We start from the raw sequence: 15,407 nt of genomic DNA on the forward strand, positions 1-15,407 counted from the left end.
AAGGACGTAGAAGGGCAGAAACAGATATATTGCGATGGAGAGAAGAAGAAAGAACTAACTAAAACTAGGAGAGAGCAGCAGCTCTTTATACTGCCTGGGTAGAACAACTGAGGCCTACCTGATTGACCCAAACGTGGTGAGTCATCGGGCGTTCGGATCAAGGCCGGTTGGGCCACTTGTATTCGGACCGTCAGTAGTCGGGCCTTTGCGGACTCGGACCACCGACACTCGAACCACCGTTGCTCAAGCCACACCGGCTTCAACTCGGGCAATCAGGCAAAGCCTTGACCCGGGTCTCCCAGACCCTAACAAACGGCGGCACATACGTCAACAGCAGCACGACCTCGGTGATCGACCTCGCATTTTCCCTGCGGTCTCGACCGGGCCTGTTTACGAACTGGAGGTATCTTCAGGAGACGGGCTCCGATCACCGGGCCATCAGTTTTGATTACGTCAGCACCACCACACCCAAAACCCTAACACGTAACCCGGCGTTCAACACCAAGACGGCCGACTGGTCGCTGTTTCGCAAGGAATGGCTGGCTGGCCAGGCTGACCTTGAGCTTCAGCTGTCCCTGGCAGAGATTTCTGCAGACGGTGACGCAATGGCGCGACTGCTTTCCGAGGCCCTGCAATCTGCTTGTCAGAGGTGCATGTCAGTGAAGAGGCACAGTGCCCGCGCAAAGCCATGGTGGACGCCCGAGCTACAATCACAACGTCAGGCCGCATCGCGCGCAGAGAGAAGATACAGACGAGGCAGGCTGTCGCTGGTTGAGTTTCATTCGATTCGCAACAAGTACACCCATGCTGTCGAAGATGCTAAGTCTACTCACTGGACTACCTTTCTTTCTGACGCTGACAACGAAAAGGTCTACACAGCCTGGAAATACACCAAGCCAGCCACGGCGAGTTACTTCCCCCCCATCCAGGGGCCAGACGGGTTAGCCAATACCCCCGAGGAGAAGGAAAAGGCTTTCCTGACGCTACTGGGTGCTACGTCTAGCGCAGGTGTCGACCCCCGACCTGACGTTGCCGATACACACGACCCCCATCACGACCCCCATCACGACACCCCCCCGAACGACACCGACCGAAGCATATACCCCTGGCCTGACCTTACAGACCACGAGATCAAGGAGGCAATCATGTCCGCCAACGCCAAGAAGGCCCCCGGGCCCGACGGCATGAACGCCAAGATCATCCAGATCGCCTTTGAGGCCCATCCCGCGCCCTTTCTCTCCGTCTACAAAGCCCTGTCTCGCCTCGGAATACACCCCACACTCTGGAAGCAAGCTACTGGGATTGTGCTCGCGAAAGACGGAAAGGCTGATTATTCAGTCGTAAAGTCCTACCGCATCATCTCACTGCTCAACTGTCTAGGCAAAGTGCTCGAGAAAGTCTTTGCGACCCGCTTAGGGTACCTCGCTAATTGCCATGACAGCTCGCTTCTAGACGACACTCAACTGGGAGGCCGCAAACAGCGTTCAGCCATGGACGCCGCTCTCGTATACGTCAGCCACCTGCAGAAGGTCAAGGAGATGAAGCTCGTTCCAAGCACTCTCTTCCTTGACGTCAAGGGCGCTTTCGACCACGTGTCAAAGCCCTGCTTGATGCGCAGCTTACGTGAGCTCGGTCTTCCCCTGGTGTTCCGAAAATGGGTTGCTTCGTTCCTCCAGGACCGTACTGTCGGCCTGCACATCGAGGGTCAGCCGTTCCCGATGACCCCGGTTAACATCGGCATCCCCCAAGGTTCCCCCATCAGTCCTCTACTCTTCCTGTTGTATGCTCGGCATATAGTGGCTCGGGTGGCCGGCGACACACCACAACTTCAGCTGTCGTATATAGACGACTTCAGCGTAACCGTGGCGTCCAAAAGCCCGAGGCGTTCAGCGGCGCTTCTCGAAGAACTCGTGACGGAGCTGCGGGCCAAGGCTCGTGACTACGGCATTGAGTTTGAAGAGAGCAAAACTGAGCTCATCCACTACACCGATGCTGCAAAGTGGGCCTCCCAAACTGTCCGAGTAGGTGATGTCACTGTGCGTCCCCAAAAGATGGTCAAGTGGCTAGGTTTCCATTTCGACAACAGACTGTTACGGGTCGTGGACCCGACGTTGGATCATCTTTGGGCTGATCCATGTTGACCCACTTTTTGTGTGATTTGAAGTTGGGTCCACTTTCGGGTTAGGGTTTATGGACCCACTTTTAGTCGACCAGGGTGCGACCCACTTTTTGTGTCACATGGGTCGGGACCCACTTTTATGTTCAGGGGGTATGGACCCACTTTTATTGTGCAAGGGTCATAGGGCTGGTTGCCCTGGTGGGGCGCACACAACTGGATTGTCGAACGCCTATAAAGCAGAGCCAGTTCCCCCATCTTTAGTTTGGATTTTCTTCTTCCTTTTCTTTCTTTTCTTCCCTATGTTAAAGATAATAAACAGCATTGGACCTAACTATGAGTTTTCTCCGTACTTAGACAACCCGTCACATATTATCTTTAACATCACATTTTTTTTATCTTAGAAGCTTGTGAGGAAGCTTCACTACCCCTTGTTGTCTTAGAAGCTTGTTAGGAAGCTTCATGACCCCTTGTTCTCTTAGAAGCCTGTGAGGAAGCTTCCCGTCCCCCCACCACACGAAGTCCGCCGACCTTGCATAAGTGTCAAGGTTCTTAAGCGAAGAATACCACGTTCCGCACGTGACGAAAGAAGCTAAGACTCGCATTCAGGCCGTGAGATAGCATACTTTAACGATGAACGACAAAACAGAAGATGTTCTGTCCGGGCTACCCCGCGACTCCCAACAGGAGCAGCCCACCAATACCCCAGGATTAGAAGTATTTACGCCTCAGCAACTCGCAATAGTCCAGATGATACTACAGAACCACGCGAAACTACAAGCCCCGGCTCCTCCCGCGCCTGCACTTGCCCTACCACCTTCACAACCGATGATTAACCACCGCTACAACGCACCGTGGCCAGAGTGGGATGGAAAGCTTTTGTCCTTCCCCAGATATTTTAAACAGTTGAAGGTCCGCGCGCAAATCGCAGCTCACGTCATCGGGTCTTCCCAAGCAATTTGTCTCAGCATTTTCATGAGTATTCACGCTGAGCAACAAGCGAGAGTAGAACAATGGTTCACCGATGGCGCCATACACAATTGGGATTGGAAGAGTTTTCTTCAGCACATCAACGACCAGTTTGAAGACAAGGACGCGATCCAGAAGGCAGGCCAGAAGCTCTGCGCTATACAGATGGGAAGTCACCAGAGTTTTGTGTCTTTCCTACAAGATTTCGAGCACCAAGTTGGCTTATGTGGAGGTTTGGACTGGCCCGACCGCGTTAAGATTTTACACCTGAACTCCGCCATAAACTCGACACTTCAGGTATACCTCACAGTCAAAAACCTCCCCAACGACGACTACCCAAGATGGGTTGAGAAAGTAAAGAGAGTAGCGGGACGAGTGGAAGCGCTACCAGGATATAGTTCCAAGGACCCGTCGAAGACTTTGACGTGGTACAGCCAGACGAAAGCAGAAACAATGTCCGCCAAAGTTGTAACCCCGAGCGTCGTGGACCAGCAACCGCACCCCGACAATGATGAAGAACACGTGACAATGAGTGTCAACGCCTTCCACACGCCGCTCCCGAGCAATGAATGCCAACGCACCCGTCCCGTCAAACCCCGTGCACCTTGGAGATCTGCAGATGAAAAAGAGAAAGCAAAGTCTGGCAACGCCTGTTTCCGTTGCCTTGCCACGGGCCACCGGTCTCTTGACTGCCCGAAGTTTGCCCCGAGTCGTCGACCAGCGAGAATGAACCATGCAATGATTCCAGAAGTTTCAGAGCCGATGGACGAGATTATCGAGAGTGTTCCACACGATGCGGACACAAGAGTAGACCCAGACGAATTTCGGCCCCTGAGTTTAAAGAAGAGAAGACGCAAGAAGAAAACCGGCACCAACATCGTCCATGCTGATGCAGTCAACCACATGCATTCCACACCGTTTTTGATCGAGACTTTCGTCAACAACTTCTTTTATTGTGACGCACTGCTCGACACTGGATGCTTGGTAACATCAGCATTTGACGAAGGTTTAGTCAAGCGACGGGGTCTCCAGCGTATCCCCGTGAAGAGAAGAGAGCTACTACTTGCAGAAAACTGTTAAGGTGTGATTACGCTAAGCTGGATCTTCACAGAAAGGGACACAGAGGGACAAAGATCTCGAATTGAAGAACAAAACTAAACTCTCTAAATGGTGTAGAAACAATGCGACTATTTATCCTGTTGGAAAGGGAGGCAACCGACGATCGGCGGCGACGACAACTAGTTCCTCTAGGAAGTGCCGTTAGTCTTGGTTCTGGTCTGGCATTAGTTTTGCCGTACCAGCGCCGGACTAGTCCTTCGAGGATACGCCGTTAGTGTTGGTGTCGGGCTTCCGTCGGTCCTTAAGGGTGCAACCCCAACATCAGCCTCTCTTCCTCCTTTTGCGCGTCGTTTTGGTTCCTTTTTGGCTGAGCCATAGTTTGTAGGCGTCGGTATCGACCAGAAGGTCGACTGGTTCCCAGCCAGGTCTGACGTAGCCTTTCCATTTGACTTTGACTTGCTTGACACCGTTAGAAGTGCGTTCGCCTAGGATCTTTTCGACCTCCCAGTATTCTTCACCATTGATGACTTCCATAGGTGCTGGTCGATCGTCGTGAGTCTTTTGGGAAGGGAAAGCGTCGTTGGCAGCTGAGCGAAGGCGATCGGCATGGTAGACGTCGTGAGCAGTTGTACCCGGTACTTCAAGACGATAAGTGTGAGGGGTAACTTGTTCCAACACTTTGCAGTATTGGTATTTTGCTCTAAGTTTCCTGCCGAGGCCTGAGCCTTGTTGTTCAGGGCGTAGGGTGAGCCAAACGTATGAGCCTGTAGGAAAATCTGGTGCAGGACGTCGGTGTTCATTCTCGCGTTGCTCCATCTCCGCTCGTGACAGAGAAAGGTTGGCGTGGGCCCATTTCTGGGCGTCTCTCAGGCGTTGGATGACCCTCTCAGCCTGTCCGAGTGGACCGTTATTGTCGGGTTCGACAGGCAATGGTGGTGCGGCGAAGACTCGTGGGTGGTAGCCGTGAGACAAGAAGAAAGGTGAAACATTAGTGGCAGAAGATGGGGTGGCATTGATGCTGAACTCGACCATGGGCAGTAGATTGAGCCAGGCGGGGCCTTCAGCGCTGAGTTTGGCAAGTTTGACTTTGATCTCAGCGTTCATCCTCTCTGCAGCTCCATTGGTAGCCGGATGGTAAGCTGTTGTGGTTAGCCTTTCGATCTCTAGGCGTTTGCAGAGGTGTCGCCAAGCTGCGTTGACAAATTCGCGGTCAGACAAAATAGATTTTGGCATGCCGTGGTGTCGGTAAAAGTGGTGGAAGAACATATCTGCAACAGATTCCATGTCGAGGGCGTCGGCGGGAATAAGGATGACGCCCTTGGATAGACGGTCTATAACAGTTAGGACGTGGGTGTAGGTGATGCCGCCTTTCTGTGCTGGTTCCAAAGGTCCGATAAAGTCGATGGCAATCTCGGCCCAAGGCTGGTCGGGAATTGGCAAGGCTTTGAGGGTGGTGTCCTTGTTGTCGCGACGAATGTTAGAACTACCACAAATTTGACAGTTGCGGCAGAAACGGCGGATATCTTCGACGTAGCGGGGCCAGAAAAACTCTCTAGACAGCTCGACTTGCATGACGTTCTTTCCGGGGTGCAGCATCATGGGCGAGTCATGAATGTTCTGTAGGATGGCGGTTCTCAATGGCTCGTTAGTAGGTACCCATAGTTTATTCCGAAATCGAATAGCGGATTTGGCGTCCAAAGAGCAGTCGGAAATGTTGACTCTCAACTTGTGTCTGATTGTTTCGGGCCACTGTGACAGTCCATCTGTCAACGCTTTATGGATAATGGCGTATTCATCATCGGCAGCACAGGCATCAGACCAGAGTTCCCGTAAGGCAGGCGGAAGTTCGGGGGTAGAAGGGGCTTCTGGCGTGTTGGTGGTTTGTGTCGAGAAAACTTTCAGGCCGTTACCGTCGTGGTGCAAGATAGTGGCTAGTCGGTCGTTGTAGCGCGCGTCATTCGTGTTGTCTGGGGTGTCGCGGCGAGAGAGAGCATCTGGGAGAGGGGAGAGTTTACCAGGACGGTGGACGATGGTGCAGTTGTATTCGCTCAAGGTCAGGTACCATCTAGCTTGGCGTTCGGACAAGTGCTGCAACTTGGTAAAATGCAGCAAGTTTTTATGATCTGAGACGATGGTAAACGTCTCCTTCAGGCCCTTGAGTTCGCCACGCCATTCCTTCAGGGCACAGACAACAGCCAACAGCTCTTTGTCGTGGATCGGGTAGTTGCATTCGGCGGCAGTCATTTTGCGGCTGAAATAAGCACAAGGCCTAGTTGATCTATCGGGCTGCGTCTGTAGAAGCGCTGCACCGAGACAGTAGCCAGACGCGTCTGTCTCAACAACAGTTGGCAGATCTGGATTGTGCGTGCAGAGGACAGGGGTCGAGGTGAATGCTTCTTTTAGAGCCTGGAAGGACTCTTCTTCCTTTTCGCCCCACTGGAAGGCCTGGTCTTTCTTTGTCAACTGTAGCAAGGGAGTCGCTAGAGTAGTGAAATTTCTGACAAAGGTGCGGTAGAAATTGCATAGACCGAGGAAGGCTCGAACGTCCCTGACCTTCTTGGGCGTTGGCCAGTCCGACACTGCAGAGACTTTGGTTGGGTCGGTTGAAATCTTGCCGGGCTCAAGGATGTATCCCAGGTACTTCACTTTCGATACCGCGAACTCACATTTATCAATGTCGATTGTCAGTTGGCCCTCCAGAACCTTTGCTAAAGCCAAGTTGACCTTCTCGTAGTGGTCCTCTAACGTGCCGTCGGTATAAATCAAGATGTCATCGACGTAGGCAGAGCACCACACATCCAAGTATGGGCGTAGCAGACTGTTCACAAAACTTTGGAACTCTGCAGGCGCGTTGGCCAGACCAAAAGGCATGACGTTCCACTCAAAAAGGCCTTGTCGCGTTCGAAAAGCGGTCTTCCACTCATCTCCCTCGGCGATTCTGATGTTATGAAACGCGGAAACAACGTCGAGTTTCGTAAACCACTTAGCTTTGGAAGCATTAGCTAGGGTCTCGCTGATGTTTGGGAGTGGGTACCGATTCTTTTTCATAGTCGCGTTTAGTGCACGATAATCTACACAGAAGCGGAGGCCGCCACCAGGCTTTTTCACGAATAGGATGGGAGCAGCAGCAGTGGACTGGCTGTGGCGAATGTAGCCTTTTTCCAGCAATGAAAGAAGCGTCTGGCGAAGAACCACGAGTTCTTCTCTGGTCATGCTATAAAGGGGGCCCCATGGAGCTTCTTCGTCGGGCACGGTCAACTCGATCCTATGATCCTGGCCAGGCCGGCGGGGAGGCATCTTTTTAGCAAATTGTGCGTCTGGATCAAACACCTTGACCTTGTCGTGCTCGATCCAAGCTGGGATCTTCTTTTTCCACTCTCTGGGGTTGGCTGGTACTCTATCTTTCTCCAAACGGGCCAAGGCTTTATTGATATCTTCGATTGAAGCTGCAAAAACCCGCAGCTTATCTCTCTTGGCGGCGCGGAAGAAGGTGCTCGCTCTGTTTATTCGTACCATGGTAGAGCGGAAGGTATGGTTTGTCGTCGCCTTTCCTCGAGCGACAATGCCGGATTTAAATCTAACTGTGTCGGCTTCACAGTCTATCCTTGCCCCTTGTTTCTTGAGCCATGGGTATCCGATCAGGATGTCTTCGGCTAATTTTGGTACTACCCACGCCACATGTTTTTCTATGTGGCCCGATATGTCAATTTTAAACACGGCTAGTCGGTCAACCGTGACGGTACTCTTTGAATTAAATGGTACCAGCGTTCTGGGACGCGAACTGAAAAGCGTATCAAGTTTCCATTTCTTTACAAGGTCACTGCTGATCATAGAGGGGGAAGCGCTACCGGTGTCAATCAATGCAATCACGGGACAAGTGTTGTTGATCACTGCATCTAATTGAATTGATGTGTTGGTAATAGATCTATTCAACTCTTCCCATTCCTTCACAGCAGCCTTGTCGTCTTTGAAAACCTGCTTGGGCCTCTGACCACGACTTGGGGCAGAGGCGATCAGTTTCCCGAGTCCTCCTCGGCGGTCTCGTAATATTCTTCGCCCTCTTCTTCGAGTACAGGAGGAGGGAGGTTCGTGGCTGCGCGAACACTCTGTTGTACCGGGGGGCGGGCACGCTCGAATGGGCAGTTAGGGGACATGTGGCCACCAGCGCCACAACGGAGGCACAGTCCTCTGGCTCTTCGTGACTGGAGTTCTTCCTTGGAGACCCACTTGGCACGACGGGGGGCACTGTTATGGGTGGGCGCCCAGTCCATGGCATCAGGGGAGTGTTGTGCCGGGACATTGCGGAACTGGGACGTCCGGGCAGGGTTCCTCGGAGGGTGGGCATGCCGACACTCGTCGAGTTTTTGCCAGGCATTAAGCACCTGTTGTGCGTATTGTTCGTAGGTTGGGGGGTCTGGGAAACCAGCCAGGGCAGACATCACTTGCCCGGGGAGGGTGCGCCTCAGATTCATTATGCGCTCTTCGTGGCTCAGTCTATAGCAGCCAGCGATCTGCATCAACCGACTGACCCGAGCCAAATGTTCCGGAGCAGAGGCACCTCGGCATTTGAGGGTGTGCAGCTCCAAGAGTGCACGACGGGAAGCTGAGGTGTCCTCGAAGCAGCTGTCCAAGAATTCCAGGAACTTATCCACGTTCTCCAACGATGGATCGCGGCTCATGCGGGCAATGTAGGTCTGTGCCTGGAGCAAGGCATTGTCGGCTAACAGACCGTAACAGTGCAGAATGAACCCTCCTGCGCCGTTGAAGTGACTGTGGTCGTAGCGGTACTTCATCTCCACGTATGACCGGTACGTTGGGTAGAGATCAGGCCGCGTATGGTCATAACGGACCGGGCGGAGGTCGGAGGAGGTGTTTCGCACAACCACTGGGGTCGCGGGGGCGGAGTTGGGGAGTCCCTGCATTTCGTTATTGTGAGCCATTGTTGCTTCGTGGAAAACCTCTGGCTCACCGGGGACTTCTGGTAGTATGCTGTCTTCTCGGAAGCTGTGGTGGAAGGAAGAATCGTCGTCAGAGGGTGCAAAATAGTTTGGGGCCATAGGGTTTGGCCGCTGTGGATATTCAAATGGCAAAGTAAAAGAAAAGTAAAAATATATCTCGATCCCTCGTCGGGTCGGCGGTAAAGTAAAAAAAAAGGAAAGATAAGAGTGACTTAAGGAAAAATAAAAAAAAAAAAAAAAAGGAAAAGGGAAAGGGGGGTTTGAGAATTCGAGATGATGTTAAGGTGTGATTACGCTAAGCTGGATCTTCACAGAAAGGGACACAGAGGGACAAAGATCTCGAATTGAAGAACAAAACTAAACTCTCTAAATGGTGTAGAAACAATGCGACTATTTATCCTGTTGGAAAGGGAGGCAACCGACGATCGGCGGCGACGACAACTAGTTCCTCTAGGAAGTGCCGTTAGTCTTGGTTCTGGTCTGGCATTAGTTTTGCCGTACCAGCGCCGGACTAGTCCTTCGAGGATACGCCGTTAGTGTTGGTGTCGGGCTTCCGTCGGTCCTTAAGGGTGCAACCCCAACAAAAACGACACGAAGAAGAGATGGATTTCAGAAATTGCAGTGTGCGACATTGATATCGACGGTCGCAAAGAGAGAGTCTACGGTTACGTGATACCGAATTTAGCCTACGACATGATCCTGGGAAAGCCCTGGATGGAGAAGAACGACGTCGTGTACTCCGCGAAAGAGCGAATGATTACCTTCAAGGATCAAGGAGACCGACTTATTGTCCGAGAGAAAGGCTGGCGTGAAGCGCACGCTGGCGCCCCCAAAGCAAGCATGGTGATGGCAGCAGTTTTTGCCGCAGAGATTCGACGAGGAAGGAAGAGCAAACAGAAGCTACAAGTGTTTTCGGCCTCCATTCAAGACATCAACAAGGCCCTCGAAGTGAAAGCCCGCCTCACAAGAGAACAGATTTCCGAGAGACTCCCGCAGGAACTCAAGCATTTAGCACCGATTTTCCTAGACGATGGCGAAGGAGATTTACCGCCCAACCGACCAGGCATCGACCACGCTATAAAGATGAAGAAAGACGAACAAGGACGAGACAAAGAGGTCCCATGGGGCCCCCTGTACAACATGTCGAGAGATGAATTATTGGTTCTGCGCAAGACGCTCGCAGACCACTTAGACAAGGGATGGATTCGCGCTAGCAGCTCCCCCGGAGGCGCCCCTGTCCTGTTTGTTCGGAAACCCGGAGGCGGTCTGCGATTCTGCGTGGACTATCGAGCACTGAACGACATAACCGAGAAAGATCGTTACCCGCTGCCGCTAATCAGTGAAACTCTGAGAGCGCTAGCCAAGGCACGCTATTTTACCAAGGTCGATGTCCGCGCCGCGTTTCACAAGATACGAATCACAGAAGGCGACGAATGGAAAACCGCTTTCCGGACCAGGTTCGGCCTATACGAGTGGCTAGTTACGCCCTTTGGACTATCCGGAGCACCCGCCACGTTTCAACTGTAACGATCTATGGATCGAGGTAGGCTCAGGCTCCGCCCTCACCGCCGTTTACACCGCCGTCCACACCGCCTTGCACACCGCCGTTACTCACCGCCTGCCAAACCCGTGTGCACACCGTCGTTGTCAAGGGTACGCGTCATACCTCTACCGCGCGTATATAGATAGTGTTGTTTCCGCCCGTTTTCTTGTACATTAGTCTTTTCTCTTTATCTGTTTCTTAATTTATTTCTGCTGTTCTAAAAGCGTTCTCCTTTAGACCGTAAAGCCTTACAATAGAAACAGATCTACCCTTGTTTACACTGTCCTCGTTTCTTTTACCCTGTCTTCGTACCTTTTCCTCGTTACCACCCGCCACCTGTATATCGTTTCTCTCTGTTCCTCTTTTGTTCCACCGTCACATGCCCTACTGTGCACCTACCACCGACCCCGACTCTGACACCACTTCCAACAACACCGTCTTCTTCGACTCTGAGCCTCCTCCGACAGCCATGTCCGATCCTACTGTCCCTGTTCCAGCCCCGGCGGCCCCGTCGCTTCAAGATCTGCTGCAAGCCATCCAGCAGCTCAACGAGAAGCACGACCACGCGCAACAACAATTGCGCGACGAGTTCAACAGTGGCCAACAAAAACGAGATCAGGCCATCGCCGATCTCCAAGCTTTTGCCCGTGCTGCCACCGCTACTTCCGCTCCCGCCGTCGTCCCTGCGTCCCCTGTCCCCACTGCTGTCCCCGCTGCTCCCGTGCCCGTTGCAACTACGGAAAGAAACCTCGAACCGAGGAAGCGTGCCCTCCCGGATATCGCCTTGTTTTCCGGCCAACGCTCTGCCTACCGCGTCTGGGCCCTGAGTGCCCGCTCCAAGCTTGCACTGGACAGCGAGTCAATCGGTGACCACCGCAAGCAATACGCGTACCTTTTTGCGCGTATGACGGTAGAAGCCCAGAACCTCGTCGTGGCGTACTTCGAGCAGGGCTTGCTGAACGACACCGGGCCCCACCAGTTCCTGGAGTACTTGGACTCCATATTCATCGACCCCTTTGCTGCTGACCGTGCTCTCTTCCACCTGGACAACATGCGCCAGGGACCCTCTGAACCCTTCGCCTTGTTCCTGCCCCGCTTCGAAAAAGTCCTCCAGGACGCCAACATCATTGGCGACCGCAACCGCATTTCGAAGTTGCAAACCGCCATGGCGCCTGCCCTCCGACAAGCGATGGTCTATGTCAACGTCCCCGCGACGTACCCTGAATTTACCAACTGCATGCAAAACGTCGCTTCCAAGGCTGAGCAATTCCTACCTCGTCCCCGCCGCGGCCACTACTCCGCTTTCACTGATAACACGACCTACTCTCCGTACGCTGCCCACCCTGTTTCCCCTGCTCCTGCTGGCCCTTTTGTTTCCTCCGTTCCCCCGTCGGCTGCTGCTCGTCACCCCGATGCTATGGATTGGACTCCCACTGTCACTGCCACGGCCCTTCAGCCCCTGACCGACGAGGAGCGCGAGCGCCTCCGCCGCAACCGCGCCTGCTTCCGCTGCCGCCAGACTGGCCATCTGCGCCAGAACTGTCCACTGAACTTTGTCCCCACTACTACCGTCCCTGTCCGCTCCACCAACCTTCCCCAGCTTGCTGCGCCGACCCCAGCTCTGCCCCTGCCTGTGCCCACGCCCGCGTCCCGCGACATGTCGGGAAATGGAGAGCTCTAGGCGAACGTCGCCGTCTAGAGCCCCAAGGAGAGAAGATCGCTCGGGAGGAAATGGGGGCTAGAGGTACCTATATAGATGTTGTTCTCAATAAAACTTGTTCTACCTCTGCCTTCGTCGACTCCGGTTGCCTGTGTCTTGCCACCGTCTCTCCGCGCACCGCCACCCGCGCCCACGCTACTATCCTGCCCATCTGCCCTCGTCCAATTGCTCAAGTAGTTAATGACCAAAACCCACCCGTCATCGATCAAGTCGCCGTTTTTGACCTTGGTCTCGGAGGATTGGACGAGAAACTCTACGCTTACATCGTCCCTGGTCAGACTGAGGACCTCATCCTGGGTCAAGGCTGGATTGCCAAGCACGACGCTTCCCTCCGCCCTGCCCAGAACGAAGTCTTCATCCGCTTGCCCACTCCCCTTCGTCTTACCAACTGTACTGCCAATCCCGATGTCCTCCCTGTTACTGCCCACGCCGTCCGCGCCTTTCACCTCAGAGCCCGCCGTTCTCACAATGTCCGCATCTTCTCCGCCACTCTTCACGACATTGAGAAGGCCCTCAAGGCCAAAATTTACACCGACCCCCGCGCCAACTGTCCCGAGTGGCTCCTTCCTGTCATCGACGCTTTCGACAGGAAGAAAGCTTCCGAGCTCCCCCCGAACCGCCCTGGCATTGATACAGAGATCCGCCTTAAACCAGGCTTGTCCCCGCCCTCGTGCCCTCTGTACTCAATGAGCCGAGAAGAACTGCTGCTGCTCCGGAAAACTCTCTACGACTTGCTCGACGCTGGCTTTATCCGAGCCAGTAGTGCTGAGGGAGGTGCTCCTGTCATCTTCGTGAAGAAACCTGGTGGTGGTCTTCGTTTTTGCGTAGACTACCGTGCCCTGAACAGCGTCACAGAGAAGGATGGTTACCCGTTACCACTGATCAACGACACCCTCCGTGACATCGCTGCCGCCAAGTACGTCTCCAAGGTCGATGTAATCTCCGCGTTCCACCGTCTCCGCCTGAAAGAAGGTAGTGAAGCCTACACGGCCTTCCGCACCCATCTCGGAGCGTATGAATGGCTAGTCACCCCTTTCGGCCTCACTGGTGCTCCTGCTGCTTTCCAACGTTTTATCAATCATGTGCTCTCCCGCTGGCTCGGTATCTCCTGCTCTGCTTACCTCGACGATGTAGTGATCTACAGCCCTGACTCCCGCAAAGAACACCGTAACCTTGTCTGTCAGATCATCCGCGCTCTCGGAGATGCTGGCTTACAGCTTGACTGGGATAAAAGTGAATTCGAATCCCCGTCCATCAAGTACCTCGGCTTCATTGTTGAACCCGGCTCCGGCATCCGTGCAGACCCAGACAAAGTCAAAGCTATCCAGGAATGGGAGGCTCCCACGTCTGTCCGCGGAGTCCGTAGTTTTCTTGGGTTTGCCAACTTCTACCGCTGTTTTGTCCCCGAATACTCCACCGTCGCTGCTCCCCTGACTCTGCTGACCAAGAAGGACCAACCCTTCAAGTGGGAAGACGAACAACTCCGTTCGTTTGAAGCTTTGAAGAAGGCCCTTGTCTCTGCCCCGCTCCTTGCCACCTTCGACCCTGACCTCCCCACCATCGTTGAAGCCGATGCTTCCGGCTGGGCCCTGGGAGGTTCCCTCAGACAGCAAGGTGCTGATTCTCTTTGGCGTCCTGTTGCTTACTTCTCGCGAAAGCTCAGCCCAGCGGAAGTCAACTATCCTATCCACGATAAGGAAATGTTGGCCATCCACTCCTGCCTCCGCGCTTGGCGCTCCTACCTCGCTGGCATCCCGTTCGAAGTACACACCGACCACCAGAACCTTTTGTACTTCCAGAAGCAAAGAACCCTGTCAGAACGCCAACGCCGCTGGGCCCATGAATTGTCCGAGTTCGACTTTCGGTTAATTCATCGACCCGGCGTTACTCAAGTGACCTCCGATGCCCTTTCCCGCCGCGACCAAGACCTGCCCCAAGACCTCTCCGATGAACGCCTCCAGTCCCGTGTCCACCAAGTTCTGCGCCCTGACGGGCCCGACTTCGTCATTGCCGCCGCCGTTTGGGCTAAAGAGCCTGACAAAGACCCTGAAGGAACCCTGACCCTCGACCACGCTGCCCTAGATGCCCCTTTTGCTGACCCGGAACTCCAGACCCTCTGGCACTCGGCACTTACCCATAACGAACGTTATTGGCAAGCGCGACAAGCTGTCCAAGAACAAGCCCGCTCGTTCCCCAACGAGTGGGGCCTTCCTTGGCAGATCAGCGAGTGTACTCTCGACTCCGCCACCCGTCTCCTCTGGCGTGACCGCCTGTGGATCCCGTACTACGAGCCCCTCCGCACTCGTATCATCCAGCAAGTCCACGACTCCACGCTCACCGGTCACCCTGGAGGATCAGCAACCCGTGATCTAGTCAGCCGCTCCTACGCTTGGCCTGGCCTCTCTGACGATGTCCGCCGCTTCGTTGGTAATTGCGACACTTGCGGTAAAAGCAAGATTTGGCGCGACCAGAAGCGTGGCCTCCTGAAGCCCCTGCCCGTCCCGGACCGTGCCTGGCAAGAACTCGCCATGGATTTCATCGTCGGTCTCCCTGAGTCCGAAGGCTGCACTACTATCTTAGGTATTACAGACCGGCTGTCAAAGAGTAAAATCTTGATACCGCTGAAATCGTATACTGCCTCTGACGTAGCCAGAGCCTTCATCACACACGTCTTTGCCCACCATGGTCTACCCCGCGCCATCACGTCCGACCGAGGTTGTTAGGGTCTGGGAGACCCGGGTCAAGGCTTTGCCTGATTGCCCGAGTTGAAGCCGGTGTGGCTTGAGCAACGGTGGTTCGAGTGTCGGTGGTCCGAGTCCGCAAAGGCCCGACTACTGACGGTCCGAATACAAGTGGCCCAACCGGCCTTGATCCGAACGCCCGATGACTCACCACGTTTGGGTCAATCAGGTAGGCCTCAGTTGTTCTACCCAGGCAGTATAAAGAGCTGCTGCTCTCTCCTAGTTTTAGTTAGTTCTTTCTTCTTCTCTCCATCGCAATATATCTGTTTCTGCCCTTCTACGTCCTTTTACGACTTGGCCC

The 15,407-nt window shown here is 54.0% G+C and overlaps 7 protein-coding genes across 7 annotated transcripts; 5 read left to right on the top strand and 2 right to left on the bottom strand.

The window, feature by feature from the left end:
• Positions 1-653: 653 nt before the first annotated feature.
• Positions 654-2,141, top strand: BROUX77_005759 (uncharacterized protein; the record flags this gene model as incomplete). The annotated part of the gene is made up of 1 exon (XM_073750668.1): positions 654-2,141. The coding sequence occupies one exon, from the start codon at positions 654-656 to the stop codon at positions 2,139-2,141; it is 1,488 nt and encodes a 495-aa protein (XP_073603996.1).
• Positions 2,142-2,749: 608 nt separating this feature from the next.
• Positions 2,750-4,165, top strand: BROUX77_005760 (uncharacterized protein; the record flags this gene model as incomplete). Its single annotated transcript, XM_073750669.1, has 1 exon — positions 2,750-4,165. The coding sequence occupies one exon, from the start codon at positions 2,750-2,752 to the stop codon at positions 4,163-4,165; it is 1,416 nt and encodes a 471-aa protein (XP_073603997.1).
• A 300-nt stretch (positions 4,166-4,465) lies between these two features.
• On the bottom strand, positions 4,466-7,660 carry BROUX77_005761 (uncharacterized protein; the record flags this gene model as incomplete). The annotated part of the gene is made up of 1 exon (XM_073750670.1): positions 4,466-7,660. One exon carries the CDS (start codon positions 7,658-7,660, stop codon positions 4,466-4,468), a length of 3,195 nt encoding a protein of 1,064 aa, XP_073603998.1.
• Positions 7,661-8,157: 497 nt separating this feature from the next.
• On the bottom strand, positions 8,158-9,201 carry BROUX77_005762 (uncharacterized protein; the record flags this gene model as incomplete). Its single annotated transcript, XM_073750671.1, has 1 exon — positions 8,158-9,201. One exon carries the CDS (start codon positions 9,199-9,201, stop codon positions 8,158-8,160), a length of 1,044 nt encoding a protein of 347 aa, XP_073603999.1.
• A 594-nt stretch (positions 9,202-9,795) lies between these two features.
• On the top strand, positions 9,796-10,629 carry BROUX77_005763 (uncharacterized protein; the record flags this gene model as incomplete). The annotated part of the gene is made up of 1 exon (XM_073750672.1): positions 9,796-10,629. One exon carries the CDS (start codon positions 9,796-9,798, stop codon positions 10,627-10,629), a length of 834 nt encoding a protein of 277 aa, XP_073604000.1.
• Positions 10,630-11,024: 395 nt separating this feature from the next.
• BROUX77_005764 (uncharacterized protein) lies at positions 11,025-12,326 on the top strand (the record flags this gene model as incomplete). The annotated part of the gene is made up of 1 exon (XM_073750673.1): positions 11,025-12,326. One exon carries the CDS (start codon positions 11,025-11,027, stop codon positions 12,324-12,326), a length of 1,302 nt encoding a protein of 433 aa, XP_073604001.1.
• Positions 12,327-12,376: 50 nt separating this feature from the next.
• On the top strand, positions 12,377-15,088 carry BROUX77_005765 (uncharacterized protein; the record flags this gene model as incomplete). Its single annotated transcript, XM_073750674.1, has 1 exon — positions 12,377-15,088. The coding sequence occupies one exon, from the start codon at positions 12,377-12,379 to the stop codon at positions 15,086-15,088; it is 2,712 nt and encodes a 903-aa protein (XP_073604002.1).
• Positions 15,089-15,407: the final 319 nt, after the last annotated feature.

Source organism: Berkeleyomyces rouxiae (genome assembly GCF_048999995.1).
Source record: "Berkeleyomyces rouxiae strain 22BRR77 chromosome Unknown BrBRR77_ptg000006l, whole genome shotgun sequence".
Taxonomy (NCBI): Eukaryota; Fungi; Ascomycota; class Sordariomycetes; order Microascales; family Ceratocystidaceae; genus Berkeleyomyces; species Berkeleyomyces rouxiae.